General features: G+C 55.7%; 3 protein-coding genes across 3 annotated transcripts in view; 1 reads left to right on the top strand and 2 right to left on the bottom strand.

Annotated features, from left to right (window-relative positions):
- Positions 1–791: 791 nt before the first annotated feature.
- On the bottom strand, positions 792–3,961 carry MYD88 (MYD88 innate immune signal transduction adaptor). The gene is made up of 5 exons (XM_049766466.1): positions 3,649–3,961; positions 2,572–2,706; positions 1,987–2,167; positions 1,651–1,742; positions 792–1,455 (listed from the first exon to the last, which is right to left on the bottom strand). The coding sequence occupies exons 1-5, from the start codon at positions 3,959–3,961 to the stop codon at positions 1,301–1,303; spliced, it is 876 nt and encodes a 291-aa protein (XP_049622423.1). The 3' UTR covers positions 792–1,300.
- A 2,650-nt stretch (positions 3,962–6,611) lies between these two features.
- ACAA1 (acetyl-CoA acyltransferase 1) lies at positions 6,612–17,457 on the top strand. The gene is made up of 12 exons (XM_049766426.1): positions 6,612–6,855; positions 7,032–7,125; positions 8,130–8,187; positions 12,137–12,216; positions 12,483–12,525; positions 14,162–14,260; positions 15,030–15,110; positions 16,154–16,344; positions 16,460–16,639; positions 16,806–16,861; positions 16,953–17,098; positions 17,205–17,457. The coding sequence occupies exons 1-12, from the start codon at positions 6,679–6,681 to the stop codon at positions 17,278–17,280; spliced, it is 1,281 nt and encodes a 426-aa protein (XP_049622383.1). The 5' UTR covers positions 6,612–6,678; the 3' UTR covers positions 17,281–17,457.
- A 573-nt stretch (positions 17,458–18,030) lies between these two features.
- The window catches only part of DLEC1 (DLEC1 cilia and flagella associated protein), a 52,771-nt gene continuing 49,898 nt past the window's right edge, over positions 18,031–20,903 (bottom strand). The window contains exons 33-36 of the mRNA XM_049766449.1: positions 19,314–19,475; positions 18,574–18,727; positions 18,277–18,400; positions 18,031–18,191 (exon numbers count right to left, since the gene is read on the bottom strand). Coding sequence (XP_049622406.1) covers positions 18,068–18,191; positions 18,277–18,400; positions 18,574–18,727; positions 19,314–19,475 — 564 coding nt within the window. The 3' untranslated portion in view covers positions 18,031–18,067. The remainder of the gene's footprint in view (positions 18,192–18,276; positions 18,401–18,573; positions 18,728–19,313; positions 19,476–20,903) is intronic.

The following is a 20,903-nucleotide window of genomic DNA, read 5'->3' on the forward strand; positions in this document are numbered from 1 at the left end:
AATCCCCTTTGGAGAAAAGAACAGCATTTGCCTAGTCTGTCTGTCTGTCTGTCTGTCTGTCTCTCTCCCCCACCTACCCCCCTCTCTTTTTCCCTCTCTCACCCCCCACCCCTACCCTACAGTGCACTAAGGCCTCTCCAGGCTGATTTCTGTGAGGCACAGAAAGAGCAGAGCAGAGCTGGAGAGATGGGTCAGAAGTGCTGCATCTGGGCCGGGCAGTGGCGCTGGAGGTAAGGTTCCTGCCTTGCCTGCGCTAGCCTAGGACGGACCGCGGTTCGATCCCCCGGCGTCCCATATGGTCCCCCAAGAAGCCAGGAGCAACTTCTGAGCGCATAGCCAGGAGTGACCCCTGAGCGTCACAGGGTGTGGTCCAAAAACCAAAAAAAAAAAAAAAAAAAAAAAAGAAGTGCTGCATCTTTTGTCCCGTGGCCCCTGCCTTGGGAGGCCTTTCCCAGGCAGCCATTCCATGACACTGACTCTCTGTGGGACTGTGGGAGCTTGGGGAGGCTCGTGTGCTATCACTTTGGACAACTGTGGAAAGCAATGAAGGTGCTGGTAGGTAGAAAGGCTCTCTCTGGGTAGCCTCAAGTGGGGATAGCTTCTCTCCCACCACCATCATCCAGATCTGCTGGTTGTGCCAGAGGCCAGAGTTTATGTTTGCCAAAACTGAGCAATATGTCTGGCAAAAACAAACAAACTTGAGCAAAACATGACCACAGTCATCTCTAGAAGAGAAAGCAGAAATCTTAGGCCATTCTCTTGGGAACTTATCCCCAGGACAATGGGAAGAGTCAGTCATATATGAGCTAGACCTATTGGGAAACCAGGGACCCCTGGGCTGGGCCACTGGACAGGAGAGAAAGGGAGTTGAGGTGGGCAAGAGGCCTCTGCGGCATCCCAAGGCACCACTGTGGTGGAAGCTGCAGTCAGTGCCCTGTGCTGGTAGTGGCCAGCCTTTAGGTTAGCGGTCAACTTGCTCTAGGGCAAGACTGGTGCCCCCAGGAACAGTGACTCTGCCATTTTCCACAGAAAGCTGAACAGCACTTGTCAGTTCTCTTCATATTATGCAGTTTTCAGATTGAGGCACTGAGTCTTGCTGTCCTCCTCTTAAAGCCAGATGGCATAGTCCTGACTGGCAAGTGGCCATAGGATATTCACAGCCATAGGATATGCAGGACCTGGGGCATGATGGCACCCAGGGAGGGTCAATGGGTGCAGATCTCTGAGAGGTAGAGCCTCTCCGCAAAGCCATGCTGACACTCCTGCACCCCCAAGGGCCCCCAAGGGCCCAGCGCCAGCTTTAGGGCATGGAGAGGGCCTTGGCGAGGCGAGTCCAGAACCAAGACTTGGTGCAAGGATTGGTATAGTCGCAGACAGTGATGAAGCGCAGGATGCTGGGGAACTCCTTCTTCATGGCCTTGTACTTGATGGGGATCAGTCGCTTCTGGTGGGCGCCTGCAAGCCAAGAAGAGCAGAGCTGGCCACAGGCCCCTTTCTTCCATGGAAATGGGGGCCACCCTCGCGGATCTCCCCTGGCACACATGAACTCGCACAAAGGCCACACACACAGCTTCCAGAGGAGGTCCTTGGGGCAAAAGAAAGGAGGACAACTTGCTGAAGATTGGGGGACAACAACAGGAATGAGTTTACCTGGAGAGAGGCTGAGCGCAAACTTGGTCTGGAAGTCACATTCCTTGCTCTGCAAATAATCGTCCGAGACGACGACCACCACCCGGCGGCACCTGGGGGTGAGGGAAGGTTATGAACTAGAGGTACCAGGGCAGACCCCCTAGTAGCCAGTCTCTAGAAGTGATCCCTGAGCACAAGCCAGGAGTAAGCCCTGAGCACAGCAAAGGAAGGAAGGAAGCCAGGAGTAAGCCCTGAGCACAGCAAAGGAAGGAAGGAAGCAAGGAAGGCAGGAAGAGGGCCCGGCTAGAGCACCTCTGGGCAGGCCTCGGCGCACCCCGCAGTCCCAGCCGTGCCCACCTCTTCTCAATGAGCTCGCTGGCGATGGACCAAACGCAGGTGCCGGGCAGCACGTCTCGGTCGGACACACACAGCTTCAGCCGGTAGTTGGTCTGCTCCAGCTGCTGGATCATCTCCTGGACAAACTGGATGTCGCTGGGGCAGTAGCAGATGAAAGCATCGAAAAGCTCAGGCGCCTGCCCTGCGCGGAGAAAACCAGGGTGAGGGCGAAGGAGAAGGTGAGGGCCGGGAAGAAAGCTGGGGTGGTGAAGCCCAGCCAAAAGGCCCCCGGAGGCCAGCTGGGCCTGGACCCCACTGCAGTCCGGAGAGGAGCGGGCTCAGAGCAAGTGTCCTTCCCAGAGAACAGCTGGGAGCCTTGTCATCCCTTCCTTTCCCTTCTCGTCCTTTCTCTTCCCTTCTCTTCTCTTCTCGTCCATTCTCTTCCCTTTTCGTCCCTTCTCTTCCCTGGCCAGACTAGCTGTGTGCAACAGGCGGGGGGATTCTGCTGTTAACATTGTGGGTCAGGAGCCAGAAGCTTGGGGCGATGAAGTGGCAGCCCACCCCGAGAACCTCTTTTTGCCCGCCCTGCCCTCGCTTGGCACTCACCTAGAGGGTCATCCAGGGTGGTGATGCCCGCCAGCTCTGCCCAGCGGGAGTCGCTGCTCTCCACAGCGGACACCTGGAGGGGCTTCTCATTCTCCTCCTGCTGCTGCTTCAGAATATACTTCTTGCAATCTTCCTCTGAGGGACAGATCTGGGGTGAGGCAGGTGCCCCGGGGAAGCCGCCCTGGAGTCAACCACCCCCAGCCCTCACGACATCCAGGACTCGGCCTTCCTGCCGCCTCCTTGGTCCCCACGATGCTCTAGGCCTACGGTCACTCCAAGGGCCTCAGCATATCTGGAAGGGTCCCAGTGTGGTCTGGGCCACTCAGGGTCTGGCTCTGATCTCCCCTGGTTGGGTTCTGAGAGGAAGGGCACCTGTGGTTACTTTTGGGGGACTGTGCCTTCCCTAGGGGTGAGACCAGGAGATCTGCACCGGCTCGCACCCCGCCGTGGGCCACGTGGGGAGCCAGGCGCCCACGAAGCAGGTGTCCAGGACGTCACTTCAGACCTGAGTCCCTCCAGCTGCCCCAGGGGCTCATACCGAGCCCCGAACCCTGACTCTTGCTCGTCAAGGGCAAGGAACCTCGGCGGTTCCTCGCGGTTCCTCTCTGCCTGTCGCTCTCCTCTCCGAGGCCTTTCCCAGGCCCAGATGTCGAAAGAGAGAGCTGAGCTGGGATTTCCCTTAGGTCGGCCGCACCCCGGCTTAGGAAGCAGGACCCGGGAGGGAGACTGCGAGAGACTGCGGGCTCGGCGCCCCGCACCCCTGCGATCCCGCACCGCCTCACCCCTGCGAACCCGCACCGCCTCACCCCTGCGATCCCGCACCGCCTCACCCCTGTAACCCCCGCACCGCCTCACCCCTGCGACCCCGCACCGCCTCACCCCTGCAAACCCGCACCGCCTCACCCCTGCGATCCCGCACCGCCTCACCCCTGCAACCCCCGCACCGCCTCACCCCTGCGATCCCGCGCCCCTCGCCCCTGCGGCCCCGCACAGCCTCACCCCTGTAATCCCGCACCGCCTCGCCCCTGCGACCCCGCGCCCCTCGCCCCTGCCCCCGGGCCGCGCGGGGGTCCTCACCGATGCTGGGCCCCAGCTCCAGCAGCACGTCGTCGCGGCCCAGCTTGGCGAGCAGCTCGAGCAGGCGGCCCACCGAGGCGCCCGGGCGGCCCTGCCAGGCGTCCAGCAGGCGGCCCGTGGGGTCCCCGAGCGCCTCCAGCTGGCGGATCTCCAGGTACTCGAAGCCCAGCTCCTCGGCCAGCGCCGTCCAGTCGGCCGCCACGGGCGCCGCCACGTTGAGGAACAGCGACAGGCGCCGCCGCACCCGCACGTTGAGCGCGGCCAGCGGCAGGGCGGCCTGGGGCGCCCCGGGGTCCGGGTCCCCCGTCGCCATGGCGGGCTCTGCCGGGCGGCCGCTTCCTCCTCCTCCTCCTCCTCCTTCCGACGCCACCCCCGGGCGGCCCGCCCCGCTTTCCCAGAAGGGCCGTCAGAGGGCGGGGACCCGGCCGGGCAGCGCCAGCCCGGGCCCAGATCGGGCGACGCCCCCGCTGCCCCTTCCTGCCTCCCAGGGGCTGGGGGCTGCGGGCCTCCTCTCTCCCCTGGGTCCCCCTCTCTCTGCCTCCCGGCTGGCACAGGGGTGGGGTGGGGTTCGGGGAGGCCTGTCCAGGCCCCGGAGGACCCAGAAGGGGCAAAGCTCTGGGGTCCCCAGACCCCCCTTGGGCAGACAACACCTGGCATCGAACTGAAGGGGCAAAGCTCTGGGGTCCCCCAGTCCCCCTGGACATACCACACCTGGCATCGAACTGAAGGGGCAAAGCTCTGGGGTCCCCCAGTCCCCCTGGACACACAACACCAGGCATCGAACTGAAGGGGCAAAGCTCTGGGGTCCCCCAGTCCCCCTGGACACACAACACCTGGCATCGAACTGAAGGGGCAAAGCTCTGGGGTTCCCCAGTCCCCCTGGACACACAACCCCTGGCATCGAACTGCCAGATGGAGGTGGAAAGGGCCTTCTGCAATCTTCCAGAGCTCGGCCCGGAAGGCTGTGGGTGGAGAGGTGTGGTGCGATGCTACTTACATCACCCAGCTCTCCCTCCCACCCCTCCGTGGGGATCATCCAGACCCTGGTCTTTTGTGGGGGTGAAGGAGAAACAAGGATTGCTGATGTATTGTGAAGGTTTAGCTAGGGTGGCACCTTGCCACTCAGCTATCAAGACACTTGAGCTTTGCTCTGGGCCATGGGGCACATGGCCCTGGCCTGGGAGGCCAGTCCTCGTTCATTTGCTTAGTGAAGGGTGTTTTCTAAGTGCTGAGCATCCTCGGGTACCGTAGGACAGCAGGACAGCAGGACTCTCCCTACCTTGGAGGAGGGTCTCTCTCTCTCTCTCTCTCTCTCTCTCTCTCTCTCTCTCTCTCTCTCTCTCCCCCCCCCCTTTTCTTCACCTTGTACAAATTCCCTCTATTTTCTCCATATTCTCCCTCTATTTTTCTCCACTTTGCAGGCCGCTCAGAATTATTTAGATACAGGGTCCTCAAACTTTTTAAACAGGGGCCAGTTCACTGTTCTTCAGACTGTTGGAGGGCCAGATTATAGTAAAAACAAAAATTATGAACAAATTTCTATGCACAGTGCATATATCTTATTTAGAAGTGAAGAAACAAAATGGGAATAAATACCTGAACACCAGGATCCCAGGAGAAGCAAAGAATCAGAAATGAGAATTGGAACAGAAATGTTGAGATGCTTCCAACCAGAAGGCAGCAACCAACCTTGCCTTCTGTTTGGCTTTCAGGGGTCCTCAGACTACGTCATGTGGCCCACATGCTGCCCGCTGGCGACATTTCTGGTCCTGCTTAGTAGCAGATGTGTCCTGGCCTTCAATGTGCAAGTGGGGTATGTACGCTGCATGCTTCAACTCCCCTTTCTCCCCTCCTTCTCTCTGTCCCGGAACTCCCCCCTCAGTTTCAGGCACGGGTCTTCAAGGGTGTTTGCCTTGCATGCGGCCCAACTGGTTTCTATAACCAGCATCCCATATGGTCCCCTGAGCCTGCCAGGAGCGATTTCTGAGCACAGAGCCAGAGTAAAAAAACAACGAAACAAAAAAGTTTGAAGAGCCCCCTGGTTTAGATGGTCACTGTGTCCCATAGGGGAAGGGCCTCTCTCTGATGGACATGGCTAATTTGTTGTTGTTGACTTTTTAAAATTATTTTTAATAAAATAAATGGCTTCATTGAATCACGTTTCCCACCACCAGTGCACCAAAGTCTCCTTTCCCACCTACCCAACGCCTGCTCCCTCTCCCCAGCCTGCCTCTATGGCAGATATTTGTCATCTCTCCCTTTCGTTTTCCTTTTAGCCACTTGGTTTACACTATTGTTCCCGAAGGGGATATCATGCAGATCACTTTAACCTCCTTTTAGCACCAGTTCCCTAACAGTGCTAGCTTAAAGACAGCACTGTAGTGGTGGGATTGGTGCTGGGACATCTAGGATGCCTGAACTCAACTATAAACAGCTTTTTAAATTACAGTGCTTTAAGAAAACTTAAAAAAAAAAAAAAAAAGCCAACAGAAGGGCAGGGAGGTAAGCGTATGCTTGGCATTGGGGGACCCTGGTTCTCTACCCATCACCGCAAGTTTCCTCTACCCCCAAAGACCACTGCTAAAGGTGGCACCCAAAAACAAACAAAACAGTAAAGAAAAAAGAAAAATAGAGAAAGCTGTCCATGGGTCCTGCCTAACTAGGGCTTGGAGGTGAGGGCAAGTTTTCCAGGTTCCACTTCTGGGCGGGGCTCCAGAAATTCCGCCTTCTTATTGGCTGTCTGGTCACAGTGGGCGGGGCTTGGAAGAGGCGCCCGGAGTCCGGGTTTCCGCACTTTGCAAAGGAGGCGGGACTTCGGGTAGATGCAGCTTATGATTGGTTGGGGCGGGATATGGGTGGGGCTTGGAGCCAGGACGAGCCAATCTGGCCCGGCAGTAGGCGGAGCTGCAACGGAGAAGAAATTGCTCTTCTGCGCCTGCGCGGGTCGCGGCCTGTAAGTTTCCTGCTTGTTAAGTTTTAGCTGTCAAACTGCTCCAGCTGCGTCCAAGGCCCGCCAAGCGGAGCTGAGCCATGCGAAGGGTGCAAGTGGTGCTGGGTCACTTAAAGGGCCGGGCCTCGTCGGACCCTGGGCAGGCTCTGACGGCCGAACCGTGCCGGGGCGGTGCTCTACAGGCGTCTCCCGAGGACATAGTGGTGGTGCATGGACGACGCACCGCCATAGGCCGAGCAGGCCGCGGTGGATTCAAGGTGAGGTCTCTCTGAGCTTTGAATTGCAAGATGGTAGGCTGGGGTCTGGCTTTTCTGCGCAGCAGCTGAAATGTGCGTGTGTGTGTGTGTGTGTGTGTGTGTGTGTGTGTGTGTGTCTGTGTCTGTGTCTGTGTGTGTGTCTGTGTGTGTGAGACCAATGGCCCCATCTCTTGCAGGACACCACCCCCGATGAGCTTCTCTCAGCCGTCATGACTGCGGTTCTCCAGGACATGAAGCTGAGCCCGGAGCAGCTGGGGGACATCTGCGTGGGTGAGCGGCCTGTCCAGGCCCGGTGCGCTGGCCTGCTTGCCCTCCCATACTGGCAGACCCTCCAGGTCTGCCTCCTGAGCCAGGTTCTGGCTAGAGCTGAATGTCTCTGGGTCAGTCCACCGTAGTTCAAATTTTGTGTCCCTGCATGAAGGGAGGACGGAACACCTCGCTTACTTCAAGTCCTTGTTTTGTTCCTCCTAGAGCCCTGTACCTTCTCCCCTACACCCCCTCTCCGTTCCCACCGTGTGCTCACTCCTCCAGATCCCCCACCCCCAACTATCCAAGCCCCTAGCCCCAATAAGTCAGGTCTTCAGCCACGTAGTTCCAGTGATAGATAAAATGCCAGGGACATTCTAATGCAGAAGTTGTTAGCATGGGTTTTCGAAAAGGTCCCTAAGGAATTGGAGCTACCCTGTTTGCACCTGCCCTGTTTGCCCCAGTACAGAAGCAAGAGAGCACTGACAACCATCTTGTTCTGCCCCTCACTTGCAGCTTGGGGAAAATGCTGCAGAGATTGACTTTGAGCCTCTTGCACTGCATTGGACCCCGGTCCTCTCTACTTAGAAAGCAGTAGAGGTGTTTCCTTAAATACGTGCCACCTCTGGTCGAAATCATCCTTCTTCAGCTACAGGAAAGTGTGTGTTTTCACAAATGAAAGCACAGCTGAGCAAACCATGTTTTTAGCCCAAAAGCCTGGGCATCCTTTCCTTTCCAGGTTCCCTTTAAAAGCAGACAACTGCACAGTGGGTGCTTACCGGGCACACCAGGGTGGTGGGCAGGGGACCCGGGCCCTTCCTTATGGGCTGTGCCAAGACACATCAGACAAGCTGCTGTCTCTTCCCTACTTCTGGCACCAGACCTCAAAGTTCTAAGATCTTAAGTGAGTTTGCTGAGGGTTTGTTTTCCTGTAGAAAGACTGTCATGTCCCCTCTTGGTGGACATAGCTGTGCCTTACTTAGCCCCTGCCCCTATACCTGGCACTGATTGAGGTTTGTCATCCACAGGTAATGTGCTTCAACCAGGGGCTGGGGCTGTCGTTTCTCGTATCGCCCAGTTTCTGAGGTACGTACTCACCTCTGCTTCTGGTTGGCAGTGATGGCTCCATCTGTCTCTGTGGTCTTAGCTCATGGGGGTGGGGTGGGGACAGATGTTGGCTTGTCTGGGTCCCCTACACTCTGCCCTCCTGTTCTGTTACCTTTCCCCTGTTTCCAGGGGAGGGTGTGTTTGTCCACCCTCAGCCAGAAAAAATAAGACCTTTTGAAATAGGAGTAAAAGTTCTCTGGGAACTGATTTTCAGCCAGAGGTTGTGTGGTGTGGACTCTGCCCCCTTTTGTCAGGTGAATTACCGCTGGGCTCATGGAGAGGCTGAGCTTCTAGCTGATTAAGCAAGCGGGTACCCACTTTCGCCCATTTGCAGAGGCTTGGAGGCAGGGTAGAACTCGTGAGTGAAGGGTGGTGGCTCTTTAGGGACCCCAAATATCTGCGCCCCTAAGATAGAGAAGTATGTGAATAATTGTTCTGCAGATACTTGATAGCCACTTAACTTTTTCACCCCAATGAAGAAATCAGGACACATAAGAACAAGCAGAACCTGTAGGGATTGGAATAGATTCAATCCCGGCAGCATGGGCTGGAGTTGGCAGGCTCCCAGGGCTTGAAACCAGCCTTATGACCCCACCTGACTAATTCTTCCGCCTCCAGCCTGCCTGCCAGCCCCTACTGCCTCGATGAATTTCTGGCCTGATGCCGTGCTGGCCTGACCCCTCACTTTGCCCTACTTAGAATCCGTGACCAAACTGTTTCATCACTGTGTCCCCACTTTCCTGAGCTCCTAGGCTTCCTTCCACTCCATTGGCAGGCCACGTGCCAATGTTTCACTTCTGCCATTTCGTCTCTGCTAGTGAACTCATCATCCCTGGACTGCTCAGGAACCTTCTAGATCAGTGTTTCTCAGTCTCGATCTGACCACAGTCCAGTTAGCCACCTGCTTTCTTGCTGTGTCCACCTTAATATAATTTTCAAGTGTGGTGCCCTCAGATTTTCCTGGGCCCCCAGGGCTTGTGTAGTTGAGAAGCACTGCTCCAGGAGAATAAAAGGTAGAAGACTGCCAGACTATATGTGTTTCACCCTCAGTCGGATTTGGACTCGTTCACCTGGGATTGGAGATATGGCATGTGGGGTGATTTTACAACCTAAGAACCAAAAAATAATAATAAATGGGACATATGGCCAGAGTGATAGCACAGTGGTAGTGTGTTTGCCTTGCATGCGGCCAACTTGGAACTGACCTGGGTTGATCCTCAGCATCCCAAATGGTTTCCTGAGCCAGAGTGATTTCTGAGCACAGAGCCAGGAGCAACCCCTGGGAACTGCCAGGTGTGTCCCCAAAACCAAAACAAGACAAAGAAAAAAAAGGCTTCCCAGGGACAGAGAGAACAGATAGCATTAGTTGGATAGTTCCACAGAAGGCTGAGGCGTGTTTTTTTTTTTTTGACCCAAAGTGCAGACTGTTTTGTTGTTGTTGTTGTTGTTTGTGTGTGTGTGAAGCAAGATATATCTTACTGAAACTTGTTTACAAATATGTAAGGAAAGAGGAAGAGAAATAAGGACTTAATAGAGAACACAGACTTTTGCAGAGGAAACAGGCAAGCAAAGTTACATAGAGACAAACAAGAAGAGATAGTGTTCAAGGGAGAACATGGGCTTGCTGAGCAAGCTTGGAAGTATTTCTTTTATGCTGTTTTGTTTTGGGGCCACATCTAGTAGTATGCATGCAGTGCTGGGTGTCAGCACAATAAAAACGGGGTCTCCTGCACGCAAAGCACGTATTCAGCTCTTTGAGCTATCTCTCAGGCCTTGTGTTCGTTTTTTGGTTTGTTTTTGTTTAGGGGCTACATCCTGGCTTTGCACTTGAGGATCACTCCTGGCAGAGCTTGGAGGACCGTATGAAATGCAGGAACCAAATCCTAGTTGAACACATGCTCTGGCACCTCTCAGGCCTTTACACACACACACACACACACACACACACACACACACACACACACACATTTATTCTTCACACTTATTTTCCTCCCTTATCTTATCTCTGTGTTTCTCTGCTTGCTATTTCCACTCAGGAGAAGCCTTTGTTCTCCTCTCTTGAACAAGTTTCCTCTCTTTCTGTCCTCTCACATCTTTCTTTTCTTTTCTTTTATTTTTTTGTGGTTTTTGGGTCACACCCGGCAGTGCTCAGGGGTTACTCCTGGCTCCAGGCTCAGAAATTGCTCCTGGCAGGCACGGGGGACCATATGGGATGCCGGGATTCAAACCAATGACCTTCTGCATGAAAGACAAACACCTTACCTCCATGCTATCTCTCCGGCCCCCTCTCACATCTTTCTAACCAAGTTTTGTTTTTTTTTCTCCTGGGTGGGAGGGAGGTCTAATTACTCCTGACTTTGTGCTCAGGAATCACTCTAAGCACGCTTTATTCAATAAAACGTGAAAGATAGGGCCGGGTGGTGGCGCTAGAGGTAAGGTGCCTGCATTGCCTGCGCTAGCCTAGGACGGACCGCGGTTCGATCCCCCGGTGTCCCATATGGTCCCCCAAGCCAGGAGCGACTTTTGAGCACATAGCCAGGAGTAACCCCTGAGCCTCACTGGGTGTGGCCCAAAAACCAAAAAAACAAAACACAAAACGTGAGAGATAGTGGAGCTGGTTGGGTACTTGCATTGCAAGTGACCAATTCAGGTTCAGTTCGATCCCTGATATCATACAGTCCATTCCATACAGAGCCTACCTCGAAGAGTACTTCCTGAGTACAAAGCCAGGAGTAACCAACCCCCAGCACCGCTGGGGTTACTCCTGTCTCTGCACTCAGAAATTGCTCCTGGCAGGCTCAGGGAGCCTTCTGGGATACCTGGGGTCAAAGCCATGTCCAACCCCAGGTTGGCCACGTGCAAGGGTTTGTCTCAAAAACAAAACAACAAAAACAACAACCAAACTATCTTGCAGGGCCAGAGGGTGGGTAGGACACTTGCTTTGCACAGGGCTGACCAGGGTTCTATCCCTGACATTCCATGTGGTCCCCTGAGCACTATCAGTAGTTTCTGAGCACAGAGCTAGGAGTTACTCTGAGTATTGCCATAACAAACAAACAAAAACATTGTTTTCCTTCACTGAAAAGAAAAAAGAAAAACAAAACACTTTTTTGGGGTGTGGTGCTGAGGATCAATGCAAAGGCCTCACACAAGGGAGACAAATGCTGAAGCACTGAACTTTATCTTGGGCTTCTCTGTTCTGGGAACTTCTGTTAAGAAGGATGGGGTGCAGGGAGAGTGATGGTAAGCAGGTAGGGTGCTTGCTTTATATGCAACTGACCAGAGTTCGAGCCCTGGCATCCCTTATCATCCCCCAAGCCTGCTGGAGTAATTCTTTTTATTTATCAATTTTGGGGCCACACCCGGTGGTGCTCAGGGGTTACTCTGGACTCTACGCTCAGAAATTGCTCCTAGCAGGCTCAGGGGACCATATGGGATACCAGGGATCAAAGCTGTGTCCAATCCCAGTCGGCTGCATGCAAGGCAAACACCCCACCGCTGTGCTATCTCTCCAGCCCCTAGGAGTAATTCTTGAGTGGAGAGCCAGAGTAACCTCAGCACTGACAGGTGTGGCTCTCCCCCCGCAAAAAAAAAAAAAAAAAAGAATGAATGCCTGTGGCCCCACCAGCCTTCCAGGGCCTTTGGGCTGATTTGGTTTGGTTGAAGAGAATTGGGACAGAGGTTGTATATGTAAGGAGGGATGGGCAGAGAGAGAGTGTGTAAGTGGGACAGAGATATACGTGTGTCTATGTGTCCCAGATTCACAAGTGCCTCCCGTAACAGTGTGAGCCTCGTATCAATCTTTTCTGTCGTGGGAGCTGGGCCTCCGAGGAGTGTCCCCAAGTGCTTGCTGCCCTTGGAGGCAGTCATGCTGTGCCCACCAAGGAAGCCAAGCCAACCAATTCTCCCGTCTCACCTTCTGTTACAGCGACATCCCCGAGACTGTGCCTTTGTGTACCATCAATAGGCAGTGTTCCTCAGGCCTACAGGCGGTGGCCAGCATTGCAGGTAAGTTGATGCTGGATGGGCACTGCACCCCAGTGTGGCCTGCGCTCTGGGCTGGTATCTCTGGGGCCAGTCAGGATTTCTAGGAAGATTCTAGTTACAGACAGGGTGAAGGGAGACCTCCTTGTAGCTGTCCCAGCCTTTTTCTGGATACCCCTGAAACTTCTGTCTCTGAGGCTGGGGCTGAGCCCCAGGTGGGGGAAGAGGCGCCCTGTGCCCCAAAAAGACGGGCTCTGGTGAAGGATGTTTATGAAATGCTTTTGTTGCAGGTGGCATCAGAAATGGGTCTTATGACATTGGCATGGCTTGTGGGTAAGAATTTCTTTCTGCCAGAGCTTATTAACCAACTTGCAGCAGGGAAACTAATCGCATCCTCTGGTCTTCAAGAGAGGCCCCGATTCCTGAGATCTCCCCTTTCTAGATAGTAATAGGCAGTGATCCCCAAGAAGCCAGCACAGAAGTGCCCCCCTCGCCCTACCCCTTCCATCCCACATTCACACTCCCACACACTAGCTGCCCCCGAATGACTCTCAGCTGGCCCCTCAAAGGCTGTTTTCAGCCTTCGCAAACATTGGGTCACCTCTCTTGGCTCCTCGTGCTCCTGAGAGAAGGGGCTCTTCTGGTGGTGGGCCACTCCCTCTTATTACACGGTTCTTCTCACCAGGCTGTCCCTCTGCCCCACCTGCCCCACTCCAGGGCAGAAAGGGGAGCATCTGGCTGGCTGCCAGGTTCTGAGGGACATGGCCACATCTGTGTTGGTTTGGTCACTGACTGAGGCAGATAGAGCCGCAGAAATAGGCAGGGCAGTGAAGATCTTGTGGTAGGGTGCAGGGTCCAGGTTCAGGCTCACCCTCTGGTGGTAAGGAGTGGGGAACAGTGGGAGCCTGTCAAGTCCCATTGCCTCACAGGTTTCTCTGGGTTTGAGAGTGTTGTTGGCTTACCCAGAGGTGTGGGCCGCATTGTCACAACGGTGGCAAAGGGCCTGGCTACAGAGTCCCAGTGTACAGGGAAAGGCATAGGGAGAAGCTTCAGGGAGGTCAGTGCCCAGATTGGGTGGCACTTTGCCTGAGGGCACTGAGCATTCCTATGTGGACCTGCCTGTCACAGGCCAATGGTCCATGGGGGCTTCACCATGAAGAGGCCCTGTGCAGGGCCAGACCACTACATGTGGCTCCGCATTTGGTGACCCTGGGTGACTCAACTCAGCATCACTAGGGTGGAGCTTAGTAGATTAGGAAAACATAGGCATGGAGGGGTTTAGCTTTTGGCACTCCCAGGGCTGATGGTGGCAGTGTGGCATTAACTGTATCAGAAGCATAAACGTCAGAACCTGTGTGACCTCCATCATTGAATAAAAAAATCGCAGGCCCCAGCTGCCTGAACAGGAAGGAGAAGGGGAGAGTTGCTGACTCTCTGGGACACAAATCCCGTGGCTGATGGCCAGTGCAACACAGGCCTTGAGGACTCTCCCCTTCGCCCAAATCTCCTCCAGGCTCTTTTTTGCATCCACTGAGCTGAGATCACCTTCCTTCGGCTCCTTCTGGGCTTTGGTGTTTTGTGTTTCCCACACAAAATGAAAGAAACCCAGGGCCTTCACACGCAGAAGGCAGATGCTCTAACACGAGGCTCTCGGGCTTTTGTCTGGCTCTTGGTGGTGGTCACATCTGTCTTTCCACCATTTCAAATCCGTGGTCCTTAAAAGCCCCAAGTTGCCCCATTCATGCCCCATACTGCGCCCAACATAAGAAAGCAGGGCAGGCACTACCTCTGGTGCCTAAGTAGATAGTGTTTGGCCCTCGGCTAGAAGTGGAGGTACAGCTGGGGTTCAGCAACTCTGCGCCCCAGCTCTGCTGACCATGGCCGCCCCAAGACATCCAGGGAGTCCCAGCTATTCACAGTTGTGCTCTCCCTGGTGATGGCATCTTGGTGTGTCCTTGCTCCCATGCAGGGTGGAGTCCATGTCCCTGGCTGACAGAGGGAATCCGGGAAATATCACTTCACGCTTGGTGGAAAAGGACAAGGCCAGAGACTGCCTGATACCCATGGGGTGAGTGAGCTTTAGTCAGCAGCCCTGTGGAGAAAGGGCCACCCATCTCAGACCCCTTCTGGCCCAATGTATGAGCCACTCTCCTACTTGGGTCCACCCTACGGGATCCTCTGAAGTCCCCGCCTTTCTCTTTGCTTGGTCCCTTTGGCCTCCTGGCACGTATTTACAAATGGGCTCAGCCTCTCTCTTGCATGGCACTGAGGGATGAGTCCTCAGCTCGGGGGCAGCAGTTTGAGAAAGAGGGCTGTGTTTACCAGTTGGGCTGGTGAGAAATTGGTGCAAGCCAAGAGAAAGGGCCCAGTCTGTCTACCTCTAAGCTTTGCATCATGGGTCAGGTGTGTCAGCCCTGGCCCTGTGGGCTGTCTGAACTTTCAGACAGTGGACACTGGTGCTTTATGTATGTCTAGGGACCTGTCTCCCTGTAGTATCCAGACTGGCAGACGTGGCAGTGACTCTAAGCTCTAAGGGCCAACTTCAGCCCTGGGACATGGAGCCCTGGGTGTGGCCTCCCCTGTCCCCCTGCCTTCCTCCAGCCATCATCTCCCTCTTGGGAGGCAGGGTAGGCATTTGTGCCCCCCCATCACCCCACTTCCACTCTGTGCCCATCACAGATGTCTGGGTGTTCTGGGAGCAAGTCTAGCCTCACAGGTCCCTGTCTGGACCCGAACTCAGCTAGTCTGAACCACTGCCAACCTCCCCTGCCTCTAGTCTCAGGATCCCTAGTGCAGGATGTAGGACTGGGCAACATGGCTCGCTCTTTGCTTTCTAGAATAACGTCCGAGAATGTCGCCGAGCGGTTCGGCATCTCACGGGAGAAGCAGGATGCATTTGCGCTGGCTTCCCAGCAGAAGTGAGTGCCGCTGGGAGTGGGCCGGTCCCTGGCCAGGGAGTGAGGTTTTGAGGCTGTCCTCAGAGGCCTGCTCATTCCACCAAGGGGCAGGGTGAAGCAGAGGGTGGCAGAGGCTGTGTGCCTTGGCACTCGCATTCTCCTGTCCTGCTCCTGTCTGCCCACTACCCGTGTCCTTTACCATGCCAGGCCTGATGCCCAGCTGTGTGGAGGGTATATTGAGGCGGGTGGTTGGTATTTGGATGTGGCAGCCACAGGCCTCTCTGGATAGCTCGGAACATGGAGCCAGCAAGATTGTAGATCCCGCTATCCCAGTTTTTGTTTCCTCATCCTGAGGCACAACTGGTGGTGGCTCCAGAGAGTCCAGGAGCTCAGGCCTCCAGGCAGCGGTGGGCTAATGCCAAGGGCACCGGGAAGGATATGGGCCCCAGTCTGTCAGAGGCGAGGGGTCACTGTGGAAATTGGGGAAAGCTGAGGCTTACTGGGCACTTATATTTTGCAGGATTGCAGGGCACCCTAAAAAGTGACTTTTTCTTCGAAGTGTTTAAATTCCAAGGTCTGCCAACAAGTTTAGTAGACTTTGGGTCTGTGGGGACTGGACAGAAATTTGGACAGAAGGGGCCAGAGCAATAGCACAGTGGTAGGGCGTTTGCCTGGCAAGCGGCCAACCCAGGCTCTATCCCCTGCATCCCGTGAGGTCTCCCAAGCCTGCCAGGAGTGACTTCTGAGTGCAGAGCCAGGAGTAATCTCTGAGTGTTGCCAGGTGTGGCCCAAAAACCAAAAAAGAAAAAGAAATTTGGACATAGTCAGGATAGAACCTGGAATTCTGTTTACATCCTGATATAGAAAACCCAGCAGGCAGGACTCAAAAGGGGTGGGGTTGGCCCAGCGGATGGTGAGGAAAACCCAGAAGGCTGTTGAACTCCTAGGGGCAGATTGCAGGTGGGGGTGTGGGGGAGCTCACCCCCATCATTCCTCAGCGTCCTGGCTCTAGTGTCCATCCCATGGGGCTAGGGCCTGAACATGGTTCTCCACGGTGCTGGCAGGGCAGCCAGAGCCCAGAGCCAGGGCTGCTTCCGCGCCGAGATCGTGCCTGTGACTACCACGGTGCGTGATGACAAGGGCACTGAGACTCGAGTCACTGTGACCCAGGATGAGGGCATCCGCCCCAACACCACTATGGAAGGCCTGGCCAAGCTGAAGCCAGCCTTCAAGGACAACGGCTCCACCACGGCGGGTACGTCAGGCTGGAGAGAGTGGGTGCTTCTCTGCCCATTGAGACCCCATGTCCCCCGAGCCCAGTCTGGCCTGCTCTGGTCCTCTGAAGCCTCATCCCCTTTGCTTTGCTGTAGGAAACTCCAGCCAAGTGAGTGATGGCGCCGCTGCCATCCTGCTGGGACGGAGGTCCAAGGTGGAAGAGCTGGGCCTCCCGATCCTCGGGGTCCTCAAGTCCTATGCGGTGGTTGGCGTCCCACCTGACGTCATGGGCATCGGCCCTGCCTACGCCATTCCTGTGGCCCTGCAGAAAGCAGGTGAGACGGCTCCTGGGCGCGCTCCCTCTCAGTCCCACCTGCATCCCTGATGTGTTGTTGCTGGGCTGGATCTGGGGAGCATCTGAATCCCCCTGGACACCCCGCTAGAGAACAGCGCCCTGTTTGGGGGCCCTTGGGTCAGTACAAGTCTCCTCCTCGTCTGCAGGACTGACAACCAGGGACGTGGACATCTTTGAGATCAATGAAGCCTTCGCAAGCCAGGTGAGTCTTCCCCTCCACAGCCCTCCTGAGTCTCTCCAGCCCTTGGGGGGGGGGGGGCGTGACCCACACTTGCCTCTCCACCTCCCTGCAGGCCGTCTACTGTGTGGAAAAATTGGGGATCCCCCTGGAGAAGGTGAACCCTCTGGGGGGTGCTGTGGCCTTGGGCCACCCGCTGGGCTGCACCGGGGCACGGCAGGTCATCACACTGCTCAACGAACTGAAGCGCCGTGGCCGGAGGTGAGGATCCTCTTGGGGATCCCCCAGGAGCCGCTCTGGCCAAGCCTGTGGGGGGGCCTAGGTCAAGTGTGGCTTCTACCCTGCTCTTGCTGCTTCGTTTCCGCAGGGCCTATGGGGTGGTGTCCATGTGCATCGGCACCGGGATGGGCGCCGCAGCCGTGTTCGAGTACCCTGGGAACTGAGCGTGCGGGGTCACCACGGCGCAGAGAAGAGGCCAGAGAGGTCAGCGAGGCTGCCGGAGCCCCCCAGGTGCTTCAGCTCCACCAGTCCAGAATGGGGCCGGTTCCAAGACAACGAGAATGTTTTGGGGAACGGACTCGGTGGCTGAACGGTTCTAAAGGCAGAGTAAATGTGTGACCTTCATCTCATACGGTTCTTGCCGTGTTAGTCTTTCCTCCGTGCAGTGTGGGGAACAGTTTGGTGTTGGGCGGCACACCTGGCAGTCCTCGGACTCAAAACTCCATCATCCACATGCAAGCAAACTATTCTCTCTCTCCCTCCCTCTCTCTATATATCCCCTCCCTTCTTCCCTCCCCCCCAGCCCAGGTTTTTGTTTTGTTTTGTTTTTGGGTCACACCCGACTGCACTCAAGGTTACTCCTGGCTCTGTGCTCAGAAATCACTCCTGGAGGCTCAGGGACCATATGGGATGCTGGGATTTGAACCACCATCTGTCCTGAATTGGCTGCTTGCAAGGCAAACACCCTACCGCTGTCCTCTCTCTCCACGCCACCCCCCAGGGGGGTGTTTCTGATTGCCCAAGTCTCCCCTGGTTGTGGCAAGAGCTTTTCCCTGGAAGTCCCCAACACACACACACACACACAGACACACACACACAGACACACACACACAGACACACACACACACACACACACACACACACACACACACACCCGATGAACAGTGCAGAAGACTTCTCATCAGTGCTGCCCACAGATCTTGCCCTGGCCAAGTTTATTTCCAAAGCCCCTCAGGAGTTGGGCTGCAGCTCGTATTTCTCATCGTAAGAGCCCTTGCCACGGACCTTCAGCACACAGCCTTCCTCTCCAAGTGCGCCTTCCACCAGCATCGTGCCCTGGTACGCTTGTCTCCTCCTGTGGGGAGGCAGGGCCCAGTGAGCGGGCGCTGGGCCCAGGCGTGGGCAGTGTGGGCAGGCAGGAAGGGGCAGGCCGGCAGTACCTGGCGGTGAAGAAAACCTTCAGGACCACAGAGGTCGGGGGCGCGTTGAATGGTCGTGCCTCCAGCATCCCGCTGCTTGGAGAGACGCTGAAAACCCCTTGGTCTGTTCTCTTCTTCTGCATGGCTGCAGGGAGAGGAAGGGGCCTAGAGGTGAGCCAGCAGCTCTGTGGGCTTCCAAAGACACCCCCTGCACACACGGAGGCAGAGCAAGCGGGGGAGTCACCCAGAGCGAGGGGTGGGACCCTTTAATCCTTGGCAGGAGGCGGCACAGGCCACGCTGGTCCCGTCCAGACCTACCCATTATTATGGCCCAGTAGGTCCTGCAGTTGCTCAGGTTCCTCAGGGAGATTTCCTGGACGCACCTCTGGTTCACAAAGCAGATTCCAAAGTCCACGCAGCTGACTGAGAGCTGTAGCTCTGGCAGGGCCACCGTGGCCCGCAGGGGCACCATCTCAAGGACAGAGACAGAGAGGACACAGCCATCATGGTCACCCTCCACATGCATAGAGGCTTCCTAGGAGCACTCCCAGCTGCGGGGAGGATGAGGAGGAGGACCGCTGCTCTTGTCCTTCCTTCTGGACTTGGGGACATCTTTTCCTTAGTGTCAACACAAGGCCACTAACCCTGGAGGTTCGAGTCTCCCTGGACTGTGGGAGCCATGCTGCAGGCACTCACTGGCATCAGGCTTGTCTCTCTCTTCTTTCTCTTTAGTCTCTCCTCTCTGCCTCTTTTCTCTCCCTCTCTCCCTGCTTCACTATTTCTCTCTTCCTCTCGCCTTCTCTTTCCCTTTCCCTCTTTTCCTCTCTCTTTCCTTCTGCATTAATGAGAGGATGCAGGACGTGATCCCTTAAGCAACCTCTGGTTCCTCATCTCTTCTCCTCCACCCCTACCCTGGAGCTGAGCTCTGAGCCAGCTGAGGAGATGCCTCCCTCCACAAGCCTGAACTCGGGGCAGGGACTAGGGCTCCTCTGGTCTCTGAGGATCCTGTGAGGTTTCTCTGCCGAGCCCCGCGGAGCAGCGGAGCTGGGGGCCCTCACTTGTGTGGTCTGGTTCGTGTACTTGAGCAGCAGGTCTTGGGTGAACACCATCGCTTTCTCCCCACTTGGTCCCTGCTGGATGGTCATCCACGGTGGCATCTGCTTAGCCGGAAGCTTCTGGTAGGACAGCAGCTCCAGGGAGAGGGAGAAGGAGACATTCACCTGCACAAACATGTCAGCCATCACTGCGGGCTGCCGGGAGCTCTGTCTCCCCCCCAACCCCTGCAATGCCAGCCCTGCCTAGAAAGCAGCCAGCAGCTACTGCCTGCTCCCTGTGGATGCCTTCGTGAGACCCATTCCAGGGGCATTGGCACCTTCTCTGTGCCCAGTGCCAGTGAGCGGGGGACCAGTTGGGCCTGCCCTCAGAAGCCGAGCCACAGGGAGGCGACAAGCAGCATTAGGGCCTCTCAACCTCAGGCGTGGGCAGGCCCAGAGCAAGTGCTGCATTTTGGTTTTTGGGATTCCACATCCAACCATGCTCAGGACTTACTCCTGGCTCTGTGCTCTGAGATCTCTCCTGACGGGGCTCAAAGAAACCTCTATAATAGGGGCCGGGGAGATAGCACAGCAGTAGGACATTTGCCTTGCTCGCGGCCAACCCAGGAGACAGTGGTTGGATTCCCGCATCCCATATAGTTCCCTGAGCCTGCCAGAGGCAATTTCTGAGCTCAGAGCCAGGAGTAACCCCTGAGCGCTGCCGGGTGTGACCAAAAAATAAAAAATAAAAAAATAAAAAGCCGCCGCCACCTCTATGGTGCCAGGAATCAAACCAGGATCATCCACATGTGTGCAGAGACCCCTGGTCTTTTTTGTTTTTATTTTAAATCACACCCAGCTGTACTCAGGACCTTTATTCCTGGCTCTGCATTCAGGGATCACTTCTAGAAGTGCTCAGAACCTTATGGGGTCTAAGTATCAAACATGGGTCTGGGGCTGGAGTTTGCCTGAATTCTGTCGACCCAGACGGACCCAGGTTTCATCCGGGGTATCCCATATGGCCTCCCAAGCCTGCCAGGGGCAATTTCTGAGCTCAGAGCTGGGTCTGAGCAACGTCAGGTGTGGCCCAAAAACAAAAAGCAAAAAAACATGGATCAGCCGCATGGAAGGCTACCTAATGCAGTGTCTTTCTCCAGACAATGTGGAGCCTCTGCTGGTTCTAAACGGGTGGGTCAGACAACCCATAAGTCCCTGTCCACTCTGCTCTCCTTTACTCCAGTGACTGGGGGAAAATGCCACTGTTAAGGGTGGCAGATGCAAGGGGGTGAGTGAATCTGGAGGACAGAGGGTTTTGTAGTCCTTGTCCTGGCACCTTGAGGTTCCTGAGAGCTTTGCAGCCCCTACTGATTAATCTCACATGCTTGGGATGCCTGACAGGATATCGGCAACTTCCAGTCCCCTCTGAAGAAGAGAGCCAGTGTTGGGTGGGTGAAGTCACCTGGCCCCACCCCACCCCTTTGCACTCTTAAAGATCCGGGCCTAAACTTGTGCTATCCAGCGAGCCCTTAAGCAGCTACTTGCGACAGCAGTTTGGCTACATTTGCCCTGGACCAGAGCACAGGACCTGCTCCCTGACCCTTGGGAGAGGGCCTG

The sequence above is a fragment of the Suncus etruscus genome, chromosome 20 (assembly GCF_024139225.1).
Source record: "Suncus etruscus isolate mSunEtr1 chromosome 20, mSunEtr1.pri.cur, whole genome shotgun sequence".
Classification (NCBI taxonomy): Eukaryota; Metazoa; Chordata; class Mammalia; order Eulipotyphla; family Soricidae; genus Suncus; species Suncus etruscus.

Excerpts from the sequence above, each read along its gene's own strand:
- MYD88 (XM_049766466.1), bottom strand. The coding sequence starts at position 3,961 with ATGGCGACGGGGGACCCGGACCCCGGGGCGCCCCAGGCCGCCCTGCCG. Across the intron at positions 2,707-3,648 it reads GGAGCTGGGGCCCAGCATCG|AGGAAGATTGCAAGAAGTAT; the intron begins GTGAGGACCCCC and ends TCTGTCCCTCAG. Across the intron at positions 1,456-1,650 it reads TGCGCTCAGCCTCTCTCCAG|GCGCCCACCAGAAGCGACTG; the intron begins GTAAACTCATTC and ends CTTGGCTTGCAG.
- ACAA1 (XM_049766426.1), top strand. The coding sequence starts at position 6,679 with ATGCGAAGGGTGCAAGTGGTGCTGGGTCACTTAAAGGGCCGGGCCTCG. Across the intron at positions 14,261-15,029 it reads GACTGCCTGATACCCATGGG|AATAACGTCCGAGAATGTCG; the intron begins GTGAGTGAGCTT and ends TTTGCTTTCTAG. Across the intron at positions 16,345-16,459 it reads CAACGGCTCCACCACGGCGG|GAAACTCCAGCCAAGTGAGT; the intron begins GTACGTCAGGCT and ends GCTTTGCTGTAG.